Below are 16,951 nucleotides of genomic sequence, written 5' to 3'. Positions count from 1 at the left end.
TTTACATTTAATCTAAATGTTAATTAGACTCATTTTTTATGTATTTATTCATTTGCTTCTTTTATAAAATCTACATTTAATTCATAATAGTTATTTGAGTCTTTAATTATTCATTTTACAAAGAAAAACATTATTTTGAAGTTAAATTTATAAATGTATAATTGTTATACATTTATAATTAATTAGTTATACATTGCAATTGATCATTTATGCCTACACTTTATTCCAAATGTTAACTTAATTCTATTATTGTTATTTGTTTATTTTATTTATTCTGTATTATTTACAAAATAATTTTATTTTGAAGCTAAATTTAGTTATTTATAATTAATTAATTGTTATAATTAATAATTTTATTAATAAAATTAATCATTTGTAATTGTAATTAATTATTTTAAGTCTATACTTTATTCCAAATGTTATTTTAAGTCTCTTATTTTTATCTATTCTGTATTCTTTTCCAAAAGACTGTTATTTTGAAGTTAAATCTGCAGGGTTTTTGTTGATCTTTTGTCTTCCAGGCAGGGGCGCCAGCAGCACAGTTTCCTGCAGGAGGCTCATCCACAAACCCCTTCTTATAGCACTCTTTCGTCCTCCAGCGGGCGACCTGCGACTCATTCGCACCTCTTGCACTGTTTTGTTCTGCAAGTAGCTTTAAAAAAAACATCAATTTCTTAAAGAATTTTTTATTGAATTTTAAGAGCAAAAGAATAAGAAAAAAAAAAAAACAGCAAAACAATAAATACATGATCATGTCTATGGCAACATCCATAGCAACAGAAAACAAAACATTATGCAGGGTTGTCTGGAGAAAAGGGGCTTTTTTTTCTTTCTTTTTTTTGACTGTGCTCCTTTTGTCATTCCTGTTAACTGGCCTGGAAATCATCTGCACGACGTGGCGGATAACTAAGTTATTGCAAACCTCCTGTTCATGTTAATGCTGCAATTCTGTACATAACTCTTTCATAGAAATTGCTAAATTTTAGATCTTTGTGCATATCAGTATTTGTATCTTTAACACATACACACATGTACACACACATATGCTGCATATACGCCGTTGACGTCCGCCATGCTGTGAATAACATTAAGCAAGAATGTGGAATCCCTTTTTGACATCGCCGTTTTGTGCTTTTGGAGTTTGAGGCAAAAAAGATTGTTTTTTCCATTATGAGGAGTAATGAGAACTCATGAGACTCTGAAATCAAGACCACTTATGTTACAGAAATCTAAGTTAATGTGTGTATATGTGTATATATATATAAATAAATATATATACGATATATATTAAAATGAATTTTACCTAAAAAAAAAAAAAAGTATATTTTTATGCTTTCCTTCTGCTTGTTCATAATTAATCAAGTGTGATGGCTTACACCTCTTGTACTTCCTGCTCCTTGTGTTCAGAGTTTCGTTTCAGTGATGATTTGAGCATCATCTTCTGCCTTAAAAGTTTCTTCTGGATTCTCTCTCGGTGTTTCCATCTCAGGTTTTCGGCACACTGTAGTATACAAACCCCTCAAGAAGAAAACGATGGCAATAACAGAAAAATATCCCCCGTAGACGGTAAACTGTAAGACAAGTAACAACAGTTTGAATGCAATCACTGTTTTGTCACATTTTAGTTTTTTAGTTTCACATTCATTATTTACCCGGTGTTACCAATTAATTCTGGGTATTTATATCACACTGTACATTCATAAACCCTGGGTTAATGTTCTTATTTGCATATCTGCGGAGTCAGGGTCATTGATTGGACGAATGACACACGCGTCCTGTTTACATCATTTTTACTTTACGTAGGCTACATAAATACTCTTGCATTGCGCATCCCCATGTTACACATTGCTGACTGTACAATTTTTTTTCTGAATGGACTTTTTGAAGTCAAGAATGAAACGGTATCTTAACGAGTTTGATGCTTTTCCTATCAAATGCTAAATCAGCTGTTGATACACATATCGTGTTTTCGTGACTGTTCAAAGCACATGAAGCTGGTGATTGGTTGTTTAAATTAGGGTACGTTTACAGGATAACTATGTACTGAAAACAGAAACGTTATTCCTTTGCATTTTTCGCATACAGACGGCAACGTTGTCAAAAAAATTCCTGCTCACACGGATCCACGAAAATGACTAAAAACACTGTATTCTGCTGCCAGGCCAGTAGGTGGCGATGCCACTTTTTAAAGGAACACTGCGCATGCACATGACATCGCCATTTTCACAAATTCGCGTTTTTGTGGTTTACATGGAGACAAAAACGGTATCGTTTTCAAAGACTTGCGGGCCCCCAAAACACAGTTGTCGTGTAAATGAATGGCTAAAACGCATAAAAAGGTTTCAGTTTTTAGTTGAAAACGGTGTCGTGTAAACGGACCCCTTAGTTCAACTTTTAAAAAATGTTTTTTTTCTCTCTCTGCGTTTCGCGTGTGAATGGCTCCTAACATTGCAACCTTTCACACTGCACATCATTTCAAGCAGTGCTAAACCCGCTTCTGATTTACAAATGTGAAACGTTCCTTTACCCGGGGTTAAGCGCAGTGTGAAAAGCCCTAGTGTTTTGTATCCAATAGAGATGTAGCATCTGTGTCATGCTGTTGTTTACCATATAAAATAATTTTGATTTGCATAAAGAGTGTAACCTCACCTGTGTGACAATATCCAGACCAAGCCCACTGCTATCCACCACCACAGAGGTGATGATTGTCTGGATGACCAGAGCACAGAAGGTGTTGGCTCCAAACACAAGGGCGTAACGCTCCATGTTCAACCCCGCTGCTATCTGGAACCTATGAGACAAAAGACATGGAAATGATTGCGCATTCATTGGCTTAATGAAGAGTGTAGATGTGTTCTCTTTTCTTCCTGCTGTTTAATATCCTTGGCTAAAGTTGTTTTGTGCGAGTGCAATCCGTATAAATCCTTATCCTGTAATGAGAGACTGGAAAAATAATGGATATTTATTAGGGAACCCTGTGATGAGTTTTTAAAATTGACTGAGTTGTCGCCGTCAATGAAAACTATTAAATATTAGGGAATTTTATAATTGTAATTTCCAGACGTGGGACATTCTTGAAAGTTAAGACCATATTTTAATTGTCTAGACATTGCCCTTTATGAGTGCAAGGCCTCTACAATAATTTTTTTCATTATTTGAAATGTATACTTTAAAACATCACTAAACACATCTGATTCTACCATTACCAGGCATTTTTTCTGCCCTCTTAACCTTTGAAATATGTACTTTTTTTATGGCATCTAGCCTACCGTATATAAGGTGTATAATGCTTTACATCATCGGGTTTCAACTAAAATAAATGGATCTGAAACTTGACTATCAACATTACAGGTCCAAAATCTTTACCATTGCTCCAATTAAGGTGAAAAGGCAAGTGGTCAGATAAGATAATGTACACAATTCTGCATTTTATCATATAATTTACATTTATCATATAATTATGCAATAAGTTTGAAGCAGGAATAGATTATATTCAGCAAAATGTGTTTCATGATAACATTTAACTTACTAAGAAATAAACATCATCTGAGCTTATAGTCACATATTTTGCACAGGACTTACATGGCAATGGTGATGAGCAGCATGTACAGGCTCTTAAAGATGATGTAGCCACAGTAGCAGACCCAGATGTTGGCGCTGAAGACCATAGCGAAGAGAGCACCGGCCTCCAGGGCAGAGAGCGCTCCCAGAGCCATCTCACCCCAGCGAGACCAGTCTGCAGATGCAAACCCGATCCCGTACGCCGCCGCGGCCCCTGTGGTGCAGACAGTGATGATGGACAGTAAAGTACCGTTGCCACGCGATCGGGAGTTTTTGCATATTTCGGTCGTGTTCAACAGAAAACAGCGTGTTTTGAAACGGACTATATTTGAGCGGTGCTTTATGCTGTTATTTTGCCGAAAATGTGACGTAGGTGGTCGTAGGTAATTATTATTATTATTTTATTTTTTTTATCGGAATGATACGAAACTTGGTAAAGGTTTTGGCACTTTACTGTGCGAACAAAAAAAAAATCATGGACATGATTCGAACAGGCTAAATGGTCTTGAAAAAATAGTCGCAATACTCTTCGCGGTCAAAAATGACCGCATAGGAAATTAAAGGGGTGGTATAATGCCCTTTTCACAAGATGTAAAATAAGTCTCTGATGTCCCCAGAGTGTGTACGTGAAGTTTTAGCTCAAAATACCCCACAGATATTTTTATATAGCATGTTAAAATTGTCACTTTTTGAGGATGAGCAAAAACGCACAGTTTTTGTGTCTGTCCCTTTAAATGCAAATGAGTTGCTGCTCCCAGCACAGAGGACGGAGCCTCACACAGACACACACTGACAATTTTAAAAACTTTTAGCCTTTTATGTTCAAACCAGAGTCAGACAAAGATGAAGAGACTCAAGAAGAAGTGACATGTAAAAAGCAACAGGACATTTCTGAATGGTTAGTTGATGAATTTATGTAGCTTATGTGTAGTTATCTTTTAGTCATTGATATTCTGATATTCTGTCATGATAATCTATAAATCGCGGAACCGCGTTCCCGGGGGCGGGGTTTATGTACATTTTAGGGTTAGTGATGTCACTAACCTGGGAGGAATGTGTGTAGTCCCTACCAGCAGTTTGTTGTAATCTTTAAAAAGCAATTTCTTTAAAAGAAAATATCTTCCTTTGCTTTGAACTTTGAGTGTTGTAACTTTGCAGATGTTGTTATGCTCAAACAGCAACATTACACACTAACTAAAGTTAGAAAAGTGAAATCATAATTAACCATCCCTTTAATGGGAGACGAATTTCACCTAGTGAAAACTTTTGGTACTGCAGCTAAATAAAATCTTACTGAAAGCTAATTTTTTGAGATATCAGGCTCAAATTTTGAACACAACTTGTTTAGATTTGTGGTTTTGATTTTCTCACAGTTTTAGAGTAAAACATGTTTTTGAAAATATATATTTCATATAAAAATTGTAAATACTATTTTTGCACATTTCACTTTTTAAAACACTTTTCAAAACTGTTTTCACTTCAGCAATAATCTGCCAAGTGTCATCTTTGAAAAAAAGATCAAACTTAAGTCTGTGCTTTAAAGCATTCAAGATTTACAACAGTTTAAGTTGGAAATTAAATTTTCAGGTCCATACTCAAAAAGTTAAGAAATGGATTAAAATAATAAATGGAAAAAAATAGATAAAAATGTGTCATTTTTGACCGACAAGCGAAGAGAACCAGAAGGTTAAAATGACAAAATGACGAAAAATTTGACTTTAGAATTTTCATAAAAATTCCACTTGCAACTCTTCTCTTAACTGATGACGTGTTTACTGGCGTCACTCACATGAGATCACAGCAATAGAGTGCAAGTGCAACAGTCAGTTGCAAGCCATCAGCTCGCATTATTTCAACTTAGTTTTAATGTGTTTAACAGCGGAATTCGTGGTAAAAAACTACATTACCCATGATGCTGTACAGACAATTACACCAATCAGTCAAAACAAGAAAAACATGCCAAAGAGCTCTTTAGCCCCGCCTATACACTCACCTAAAGGATTATTAGGAACACCATACTAATACTGTGTTTGACCCCCTTTCGCCTTCAGAACTGCCTTAATTCTACGTGGCATTGATTCAACAAGGTGCTGAAAGCATTCTTTAGAAATGTTGGCCCATATTGATAGGATAGCATCTTGCAGTTGATGGAGATTTGTGGGATGCACATCCAGGGCACGAAGCTCCCGTTCCACCACATCCCAAAGATGCTCTATTGGGTTGAGATCTGGTGACTGTGGGAGCCATTTTAGTACAGTGAACTCATTGTCATGTTCAAGAAACCAATTTGAAATGATTCGAGCTTTGTGACATGGTGCATTATCCTGCTGGAAGTAGCCATCAGAGGATGGGTACATGGTGGTCATAAAGGGATGGACATGGTCGGAAACAATGCTCAGGTAGGCCGTGGCATTTAAACGATGCCCAATTGGCACTAAGGGGCCTAAAGTGTGCCAAGAAAACATCCCCCACACCATTACACCGCCACCACCAGCCTGCACAGTGGTAACAAGGCATGATGGATCCATGTTCTCATTCTGTTTACGCCAAATTCTGACTCTACCATCTGAATGTCTCAACAGAAATCGAGACTCATCAGACCAGGCAACATTTTTCCAGTCTTCAACTGTCCAATTTTGGTGAGCTCGTGCAAATTGTAGCCTCTTTTTCCTATTTGTAGTGGAGATGAGTGGTACCCGGTGGGGTCTTCTGCTGTTGTAGCCCATCCGCCTCAAGGTTGTGCGTGTTGTGGCTTCACAAATGCTTTGCTGCATACCTCGGTTGTAACGAGTGGTTATTTCAGTCAAAGTTGCTCTTCTATCAGCTTGAATCAGTCGGCCCATTCTCCTCTGACCTCTAGCATCAACAAGGCATTTTCACCCACAGGACTGCCGCATACTGGATGTTTTTCCCTTTTCACACCATTCTTTGTAAACCCTAGAAATGGTTGTGCGTGAAAATCCCAGTAACTGAGCAGATTGTGAAATACTCAGACCGGCCCGTCTGGCACCAACAACCATGCCACGCTCAAAATTGCTTAAATCACCTTTCTTTCCCATTCTGACATTCAGTTTGGAGTTCAGGAGATTGTCTTGACCAGGACCACACCCCTAAATGCATTGAAGCAACTGCCATGTGATTGGTTGATTAGATAATTGCATTAATGAGAAATTGAACAGGTGTTCCTAATAATCCTTTAGGTGAGTGTATATATTTTTTATATATAGCCTATATAGCTATAATCAACATTTTTAAATGCGTAGTTTTATATTTCTCCATCATTTTTAATTTGATTATGCAGTTCGCAATGCTTCATGGGATTGTAGTTCTTTCCCTCACTAAAGCTTTTAAGTATACAGTCTTGCACCTTTGTATTTTTGTCCGATTTTCAAAGACCTTTTCCTTCAAATCAAAGTTTATAGTGTTATGATTCACCTCGTAGCTGGTTGGCATGGAAATCCCTTTTGTAGAAATGCATGGAAAAAATACTTGCGGAACCTGCGCAACTAAAACTCCCTCCCCTACATTTTTTCTTGTTTGAGAAGCTGTTTCATTCGGATATACAACACAATAGGGAAGAAAAATCTATCACAATAAAGTTCAACTTTATCTAAGTTCATAGCAAGTATAGGCCTAAGTGTCCCTTGTACTCACCAAAAAGGTTTGAGAGGGCCTCCACTCCTCCATTGTAGACCGTGAAGTTACTAGACGGCTCCACGTGCTCCCACAGAGACTGGACGTAGTTCACCGTCTGGTTGTAGCCGCAGGTAGACAGTGCCCACCACGCTGACCAGACAAGCAGCGTACGGGAGGAGAAACACTGCAGGAAATCCCTCCACAACCGGAGCAGAACATCACCACAGCCACCTGGGATATTATCAGGACAATCAGACCTCCACTAAGATCATGTGGATTCATTTAACTGTTTAATATGTATTTGTTTATTTGTGTAAAATATATGATCAAAAAGTTATAACAACATATGTTTTTACACTGCTTTAACAGTGTACTTTCCCCCCTTTTTTAGTCAGTTTAATGTAATTTAAGTTGAAATGACTTAAACATTCAAGTTGATTGTACTTAAAAATTTAAGGCAGCAACTTTTTTAGGAACTACACCAGTCACATGACTCCAATAAGCTTCTGAAAACTCTTCATATCTTTATTTTAAATACATAGGTTGGAAAGTTTGAGTTAGAATTGTTTGCAAGAGTGCAAGTATAAATACAACAATGCTATAAAAGCAGATTACTGAGTAGATGGTTTCATGTTCAGTGTGATGTTTAACCTCTGGAAGCTCTGTAGTCCCATTTAGCCACTTGTTAGCAACTGCCTTTTATTGACACATAAAAGCTTAATAAAATAAGGAGTGGACTATTACTGATGTATTTTTATGTCGCAGAATAAAACATGAAAATATCTTGCACTTGTGTTCACCACAGACCTTATTTCAGGCATTTAAAGAAACACTATGCAGTTTCCGTTTTTCTCAAACAGCGACCCCTAGAGTCGGTGTGGAATACTTGTATTTAACGTTACTGTCGTAAATACCACTCACGCAGAGCCGTCTCTGCACTCTTCCGACCGCGCTTTCTTCGTTTTCTTCGTCGACTCTGCCATGATTCACGTCTGAAATGCGTGGTAGTGTCTTCCATAGAGGCTGCTTCACATGTTGTTGATGTATGTGACGTCGTGCCGTAAAGCGAGTCGTGATTCTCGCGAGATTTGGCGGGGCGTCACCTCTCAAACTTGCATTGCTGGTTTTGCCAGCGGCGTCCCCCCCCCCCCCCGCTTTGCTATCGGGATGATTCGCCCTACTACGAGTTTGTTTACCATTGAAATGATTTCGAAGCTGTTATATTAAGGTACAAATCTTGCATAGTGTGCCTTTAACCAAAAAACCCATTGACTTTGAGACAATGGACCCGAAAGTGCAAAAATGCATCTTATTTCTGGGTTTTAGGACTAATTCCTGCAGCACTCTATTAGCTTCTACCCCAGTGACACATTATTAGCCATGCGATATTACTAATATGGCAGATTCGAGTAGTCCTACCTGTCTTGGAACTTTTTGCACTACTATCACACTCATTGAAACCTTCCAGTATTTCCTGCTTCGGTTTGGATCCATCCACCTCTACGGCATCTTTTTGGTCATTGCTCTGAAGATCCACCTCTGTCATAGACCCTTCCTTGGGTTCCAGATGTTTAACTGTCTCAACATGCCCTTCACCATCAGTCTCTCTACTAGCTCTGCTACTCTGGTGGAAGAACATGCTTGTCTTAGGCATTGGGAGAAGAATGGAGGTGATCAACGCAACGGCGGTGAGAACAAGTGTGAACACTAGAATGTAGTTGTAGGACATCAGTTCAAAAGAGACTAGGACCTGGCCTAATACTGAACCCACGGTGTAGCCCAGCAGCTGTGCGGTCCGGCAGTACGAGGTGGCTTTCAGGTAGTGCTTCAACTCCACCATGCTGTAGATGTACGTGAAGTAAGCAACGTCACACGCCGTCACCACTGCATATGTAAACTGCATAGCCTGCATCTCTCGTACACCCTTACACCACAGTATCATTGCCGTGGTGGCAAACAGGACTAAACACTGGAAGACAACCACGGGTTTGTAGCGTAGCAAATCAGTGAGGAGGAAGACAGGAACCAGCACTGTCAGGTAAGAGTACGTCCACACTGGGAAGATCTGATTGGTTACCTTGAGGTGGAAAAAAAACAGCTACTTACCACCAACAACAAACAAGATTTATTGCACAAATCTTAATCAGTAATCAAATTGATTCCTGCAACAACACTTGTAGCCAATAATTAATTACTATAAATATAATACAAGACAAAATATAATGGAAATAATATAGAAATAATATTATACAAATAATGATATATACAATATGTAAATAAAAATAATTATAATTTTAAAATAAATATATCATGTCACAATTCTGTTTTGAAATGCCATGTCAACTTGTCAAATATAGATTTTTTATAGAATATTATTTCTATCCACTATTTTACAGCAGTGTATTTAGAATTTTATTGCACAAATCTAACTCAGTAACTATATCAGAATCACAATAATTGATTCATGCAAAAAAATAAATGCATGTATCCTATAATTAATTAACATATTTACTAAAAAACAAAAAAAATATAAATAATACTATTATATAAATAATAAATAATAATATGTACAATATATTAGTAAAATAATTCTGATTTTAAATATTATTTTATAACAGTATATATACTTTTTTTATTGTACAAATCTAACTCAGTAACTATATCAGAATCACAATAATTGATAAAAGGTTATGCTTTCTCATTAATTTTGCAATTAAAGGCAAAGTTGACCCAAAAATGAAATTTCTGTCATTTATGTTGGCCCACCCTCATTCTAAATCTGTGACTCTCTTTCTTCTGTGGAAGATGAAAGAAAATATTTTGAATGTTTTTTAACTTTTTGTCCATACAATTAAAATCGGTGGGATTCAAAACATCCATTGTCTTTCATTGTATGGACAAAAAACACTTAGGCCTATTAGACCATTTAAAAAATATCCTCATTTGTGTTGCACAGAGGCAAGAAAGTCCTACAGGTTTAGAACAAGGTTTAGAGTGAATAAATTATGACAGAATTTGAATTTCTGCAGTGCACTGTCCCTTTAATGACATGAGTCATGCAGTTAGATTTTGAAATCCAAAAACATTACGTTAATAATTAAACTTTGGTTATTATACCTGCTCAATGGTTAGGTTCTTGTCTGGTCCAGTTAGGAATGGAATGAGAAATGGTTCTAAAGGCTTTACTGTGCTGAAGAACCCATAGATGCATAACAGAGAAGTGGGATACTTCCAGTCCCTCATCCACCGCTTCAGAGTGTCCATATTCACAATCTGTAGGTTATCATAAAACGAACACTTAATTTTACTTTTGTAGCATGCACTGTTTACCTTTGCCGGTGTGTGAGATCTGATTTCATGGAAATACTGTTCCTCTCTTAAGATAATCACCACACACTGAGTGTGAGACTCTCTGCGTGTGTGTGTCTGTATATGCTGTAAATGAGCAACCAGTGAGCAAAGTTCTGCTTAGATTATTCTGATTACACCTTAATTCTGAGCATTACTGTTATTCACCAGATAATGAAACATGCAATAGCCAAACAAACCCTCCCTATTTTAAAGGGGTGGTTGATTATGATTTCACTTTTCAAACTTTAGTTAGTGTGTAATGTTGCTGTTTGAGCATAAACAACATCTGGGTAGTTGACAAATGGCCAAGAAAAAGTACTTTTTTTGGTAAAACATAACTTTTTAAGAAAAAATACATATTTATGGAGTATGAAAACTGCAGTTTCAGAAAATAGTAGTAGTCACTCATTTTGTCAATGACTTCACATATTTTTTTCACGTTTTCACTCAACAGTACTGTAAATGTGTCCTATGGTGTGACATATGCCCCTGGTTTCACAGACAGGGCTTAAGACTAGTCCTAGACTAAAATGTAAGTCTGAGCTGTTTCCACTGAAATAAACTTGCACTGACTGATCTTAAAAATATATCAGTGCCTTTTTAGTTTTAAGGGCCCTTTCACACCTACCTTGTTTGGTCCGGACTTTCGGACTTTTCAGTTTGGTCCGAATCAAAATATGTCCTAATTGATCTATTGTCTAATCCTGGCTTAGTCTAAGCCCTGTCTGTGAAACCGGGCCTTAAAGTACTAAGAAATTATATCAAATAATATAAAAAAAATACTTGAGACAGAATTGTTCACATTATTAAAACATTATTTTCTTAAAGTGATATTTATTTTACATGAAAGTACTAATTAGAATCATTTTCACCATAAATAGATGAACTTGATAAACTTTTCCCTACAAATGTCAATAAAACTTTTTCGCCAACCTTACAAAACTGTTTGAAATTGTACCTATGTAAGAGGAGATATTATTGTAACTCCCCTAATGCCAAACTTGACTCTTTTTTAAAAAGAGAATACGGCCGATAGTAGATCCTCGGATTCAGGAAGAACAGTGCGGTTTTCGTCCGGGCCGTGGAACACTGGACCAGCTCTATACCCTCTACAGGGTGCTGGAGGGTTCATGGGAGTTTGCCCAACCAATCCACATGTGCTTTGTGGATTTGGAGAAGGCATTCGACTGTGTCCCTCGTGGCGGCCTGTGGAGGGTGCTACGGGAGTATGGGGTCCGGGGTCCTTTGCTAAGGGCTGTCCGGTCCCTGTACGACCGAAGCAGGAGCTTGGTTCGCATTGCCGGCAGTAAGTCAGACTTGTTCCCGGTGCGTGTTGGACTCCGGCAGGGCTGCCCTTTGTCGCCGGTTCTGTTCATAATTTTTATGGACAGAATTTCTAGGCGCAGCCAGGGGCCGAAGGGGGTCAGGTTTGGGGACAACACGATTTCGTCTCTGCTCTTTGCGGATGATGTTGTCGTGCTGGCCCCATCAGACCAGGACCTTCAGCATGCACTGGGACGGTTTGCAGCCGAGTGTGAAGCAGCTGGGATGAGAATCAGCACCTCCAAATCCGAGGCCATGGTCCTCAGTCGGAAAAAGGTGGCTTGCCTACTTCAGGTTGGTGGAGAGTTCCTGCCTCAAATGGAGGAGTTTAAGTATCTTGGGGTCTTGTTCACGAGTGAGGGAAGGATGGAACGGGAGATTGACAGACGGATCGGTGCAGCTTCTGCAGTAATGCGGTCGATGTACCGGTCTGTCGTGGTGAAGAAAGAGCTGAGCCGCAAGGCGAAGCTCTCGATTTACCGGTCAATCTACGTTCCTACTCTCATGTATGGTCATGAGCTTTGGGTCATGACCGAAAGGACAAGATCCCGGATATAGGCGGCCGAAATGAGCTTTCTCCGCAGGGTGGCTGGGCGATCCCTTAGAGATAGGGTGAGAAGCTCAGTCACTCAGGAGGAGCTCAGAGTAGAGCCGCTGCTCCTCCACATCGAGAGGGGACAGCTGAGGTGGCTCGGGCATCTGTTCCGGATGCCTCCTGGACGCCTTCCCGGGAAGGTGTTCCGGGCGCGTCCCACTGGGAGGAGACCCCGGGGAAGACCTAGGACACACTGGAGAGACTATGTCTCCCGGCTGGCCTGGGAACGCCTCGGTGTCCCCCCGGAAGAGCTAGAGGAAGTGGCTAGGGAGAGGGAAGTCTGGGCATCTCTGCTTAGACTGCTGCCCCCGTGACTCTGCCCCGGATAAGCGGAAGAAGATGGTAATGGTATGGTATGGTACTTTATCTATTTGTTTTAATAGCTTCTTAAGGAGGTATTGTCCTATTGTGTGACATCTGTGTCCTATGGTGTGACAGGCCAAAATTTCACACCAAAGGACATTTCCTGTGACATTTCCTGTCACACCAAAGGACATTTGAGCTTTTGTGGCAGTTAATTGTCAGGGTCCCCCAGGACACTGTTTAATGTTTCCTTGTTTGTCTTGTGTCTGAGCACATGGCTCTATCTTTGTTTGTGTTTGCCATGTGCTCCTCTTGTCCTGCCTCCTTGTTTCCTGTTACCACGCCCTCTTGTTTAGTCCACGTCTTGCCCTCGTTTCACTAATTGTGCTCACCTGATCCTCATGTGCTCTGGTCCCTTTATATTGTGCCTCTTTCCCTCATGTCTTTGCTGGTTTGTCTTGTTTGCTTGCCTTTGTATGGTTAAACATAGTTCCTGTTCTAGTTGAGTATTTGATTGTTTCAAGCAGTAGTGTATCCCTTAGTTAGGTTTTATTTCTTCTCTTTTAGTTTTATTTCTTCTCTTTTAGATTTATTTCTTCTCTAGGTTATCTTATCCAGTTTCTAGTTCCCTATAAGTTTGTTCTTTTGTTTAATTTTTTGATTGCAAGTTCCTTTTGTTTTATTCCTAGCTCTTTTCTTTTTCCTCTCTAGTCTTTGTTCTGTTTTAGTTTTAATTCTTTATTTGCCTATTTAATTATACTCTTGTGCCTTGTCTGTTTATCTTGTCTTTTCTTGCTCATTGTGAGTCTTGTGTTTGTTCCTGCCCTGCATCCTGAGATTTACTGGCCATTGACCCCCACTGTCTGACAGCTAGACTGTAACGCCTTTCACATTGAAGAGATCGTCAAGCCTCCGGTTCCTTGCGTTCCTGTCTGTGTTCCACACCATCATCCCACCTGGTGCTGCCTCTTCCTCTGCAGTCTTCAAGCTCTTCATCACCCCAGTTCTGGTTTCAGTGATCATCCTTACTGCCTGTCGTCGTGTCATCTGCCCTGCCCTACTGTTTGAACTGTTTCACACCTCACTCTCCTTGTTGTGCCCTGTCTACAGTATTGTTAATAAAACTTCCCTTCACGTTCGTTCTGCGTCTGGGTCCTCTCTCTCGCAGAACCTGACAGTTAATAACCATGCTAATACTAGCTGAACTGTAATCAGCTATTGGCGTGATACATTTGCATAATATTACATAATCCTGCTGTTAAAAATACAAATTTGAATAAAAAAAATGAAATTTAGGTGTGTCACACCAAAGGACAAAAAAACTTAACAACTTCAGTGGTCTGAAAACATAGTTAAATATTTGAACAATTCTGAGAGAAATACTTACTTGTGCACTGCTCATGGGCTTCAAAGGGGTCTTCAGTCACATGACCTCGAATGGGGTCTTTCAACTAAATGTAGTTGTCCATGATATTGCCCAACTTAATATCAGGTTATTGCATAACACCAAAGGACATTTTTTTCTGTGACAAACTTTATGAAATTCCTACACTTTTAGAAATGTAGGTATAGGAAAAGTGATGGCCACTTAGTGAAATAGACACTTGCACAATTATGCCAGGAGTGTTCATTAAGATTTTTAAACATTATTTTCTTTATTTATAAAAGTTAATATTTATGAAATAATTTTGTCTACCGTCACACCATAGGACGATTTTGAGATTTGGCTCAAAGTTGTAAAAAAAAAAATAATAATTCGGGTATTAAAACAAAAAATTCATGTAAAACAAGAAAATGTTTAACCATTTAAAGTATTCTAAATGATGAAAATGTGAAATAAATTATATTTTATTTTCTGTGACGGTGAAAAAGCCACGTCACGTCAACTACCCATCTGCAAAGTTACAACACTCAAAGTTCAAAGCAAAGGGAGATATTTTCTTTTAAAGAAATTGCTTTTTAAGGACTACAACAAACAGCTGGTAGGAACTACACGACATTGCTCCCGGGTAAGTGACATCACCACCAACCCTAAAGTTTACATAAACCCCACCCCCGAGAACGCAATGTACAGAATATGCTAATCAATGACTAGAAGATAACTACACATAAGGTACATAAATTCATCAACTAACCATACAGAAATGTCCTGTTGTTTTCTACATGTTGTCACTTCTTCTCAAGTCTCTCCATCATTGTCTGACTCCGGTTTGAACATAAAAGGCTAACAATTTTAGACATTTTCTGTGCGAGTGCATGCTGTTGAAGCTCCGCCCTCTGTGCCGGGAGCAGCAGCTCATTTGCATTTAAAGGGACAGACACAAAAACGGTGCGTTTTTGCTCACCCTTAAAATGTGACGATTTTAACATGCTATATAAAATATCTGTGGGGTATTTTGAGCTAAAACTTCACGTACACACTCTGGGGACATCAAAAACTTATTTTACATCTTGTGAAAAGGGCATTATACCACCCCTTTAACTCGTGCTTTCTACATGTGTATTTATTTGTTTGTTTGTTTGTTCACATACATTGTTTATTTCCTTAATTCATTTGTGTTTGTTTATAATTCCTTGCTTTGACTAACTTTAACCAGCATACTTCACTCATGACTTTAGCCTACTCACCTACTTCCATTTTACTTTACTTTACTTTACTTTACTTTACTTTACTTTACTTTACTTTACTTTATTTTATTTTTTATTCTATTATTTTCGCATATTTCTTGGGACCTTTATTTTGAATTCTTACACACTTCTGCTTCTGATGGACTTTTATTTTAAATTTCTTCCTGCTTCCTGCTTCAAGTTGGTGTCTCGTGACAAATCCTATGATATTTGGATTGTGGATACAACACCAGCAGGTTAGAAAAAGACGCACATTTGGTTTTAATCGCTTTTTCAATACAATTCCTGTGCATAATTAATATCAAAACATACGCGCTAAACAATATCATCATAATTTAACTAAAAGCAATTTACAGCAAAACGTAAATGCGTATTGTATTAACTAATAGCCTAAATAGCATTTATGGAGATTTGTTATGGAAGTGCTATGATACTCCTTTAAGTACTTTAAAATACAGTGTAAATGTATGTAGTATATTATGAAAATGGTAATCATTAAATTTCGTGGTATACATTAAAAATACCATGGTATTTAAATGTATACTGGCACCATAACTATACCATGGTAAAGCTTACTGAGTAATCAACTGATATAAACATGTATCTTACAGGTGTGCAATCATGGCAAGCAACAAATTCCAAATCGTGGTACAGGGAGAAGCATCAGAAACTGATTCAGATGATGAAGTGTACATCACCTCTGCCCCTCCTGTCCATGCATCATCATCATCATCATCATCAGGTATGAAGGTGGCAGGAGAAGCGTCCGAGACCGACAGCGAGGATGAGGAGGAGAGAGCGCGCAGACTGGCCTCTGAAAGCCAACAGCAGATGCTCCGCAAAGATCTGCCTCCTCTCATCGTGATCAGAAACACACCTGCGACAGTGTGCGGACATGAGGACCGATCATCGCCTGTGTCCAGACCTGACTCAGGTCGCTTTAACTCATTGCTTCAGCAGAAACTGCTGGAGAGCAATGCACGACTGTGCACTGACATCAATCAAAGCCTGAAACAGGTGTATCAGAACGCTGCCAGGGACATAAGACAGGCCACCACTCAGCTCAACAACTCTCAGACAGGCATCATCAACGCGTCCCACAGCATTAGACTCATTCTAGAGGACCTGAAGTCAGTGTCTGAGAAGATCGACATCATTACGAGCTGTCATCTGCTGCCGGACATCACCATGCCAAACCCCGTATCTGGACAATCCTAATCAAATGCTTGAGAGTAAGTTGAGACAGCTTAAATGACATATGGGCCTGTTGTTGGCCTGTTGAAGGTCCAATAAAAGCCACAGCTTGGATACATTTGACGTGTGGAATGTGTCAGGGGCCGCCCTAGTCATTGACCAACATGGCCATGATTATCAGTGATCAGTAATAACATGGAAATTTGCTTGGGCTGATTTGCTGAATGCACTGAGAATATATAAGAATATATGTAAAACAGGTTAACTTGTCTGTTGTGTAAACTAAATTTCTCTTATTTTTTTAGCATATAGGTTGAAATATACGTCTGATTTAGGGAATGTAACTAACTAGTCAGCATT

The 16,951-nt window shown here is 38.7% G+C and overlaps 3 protein-coding genes across 7 annotated transcripts in view; 2 read left to right on the top strand and 1 right to left on the bottom strand.

Annotated features, from left to right (window-relative positions):
- Window positions 1-1,469, top strand: part of agfg1a (ArfGAP with FG repeats 1a) — a 30,527-nt gene extending 29,058 nt beyond the window's left edge. For all 5 annotated transcript variants that reach the window (XM_084418108.1, XM_084418107.1, XM_084418105.1 and 2 more), the window contains one exon: window positions 522-1,469. In XM_084418108.1, coding sequence (XP_084274234.1) covers window positions 522-581 — 60 coding nt within the window. In that variant the 3' untranslated portion in view covers window positions 582-1,469. The remainder of the gene's footprint in view (window positions 1-521) is intronic.
- Window positions 849-14,166, bottom strand: slc19a3a (solute carrier family 19 member 3a). The gene is made up of 7 exons (XM_084418109.1): window positions 14,157-14,166; window positions 10,315-10,470; window positions 8,617-9,274; window positions 7,216-7,428; window positions 3,583-3,775; window positions 2,650-2,791; window positions 849-1,571 (listed from the first exon to the last, which is right to left on the bottom strand). Exons 2-7 carry the CDS (start codon window positions 10,459-10,461, stop codon window positions 1,404-1,406), a joined length of 1,521 nt encoding a protein of 506 aa, XP_084274235.1. The 5' UTR covers window positions 10,462-10,470; window positions 14,157-14,166; the 3' UTR covers window positions 849-1,403.
- A 1,401-nt stretch (window positions 14,167-15,567) lies between these two features.
- bloc1s3 (biogenesis of lysosomal organelles complex-1, subunit 3) lies at window positions 15,568-16,935 on the top strand. The gene is made up of 2 exons (XM_084419058.1): window positions 15,568-15,633; window positions 16,009-16,935. Exon 2 carries the CDS (start codon window positions 16,019-16,021, stop codon window positions 16,613-16,615), a length of 597 nt encoding a protein of 198 aa, XP_084275184.1. The 5' UTR covers window positions 15,568-15,633; window positions 16,009-16,018; the 3' UTR covers window positions 16,616-16,935.
- The last annotated feature ends 16 nt before the right edge of the window (window positions 16,936-16,951 follow it).

This window comes from Rutilus rutilus, assembly GCF_951802725.1.
Source record: "Rutilus rutilus genome assembly, chromosome: 9".
Lineage (NCBI taxonomy): Eukaryota > Metazoa > Chordata > Actinopteri > Cypriniformes > Leuciscidae > Rutilus > Rutilus rutilus.
The sequence above is the reverse complement of the archived record's forward strand: the minus strand, read 5'-3'. Positions and strand labels throughout refer to the sequence as shown.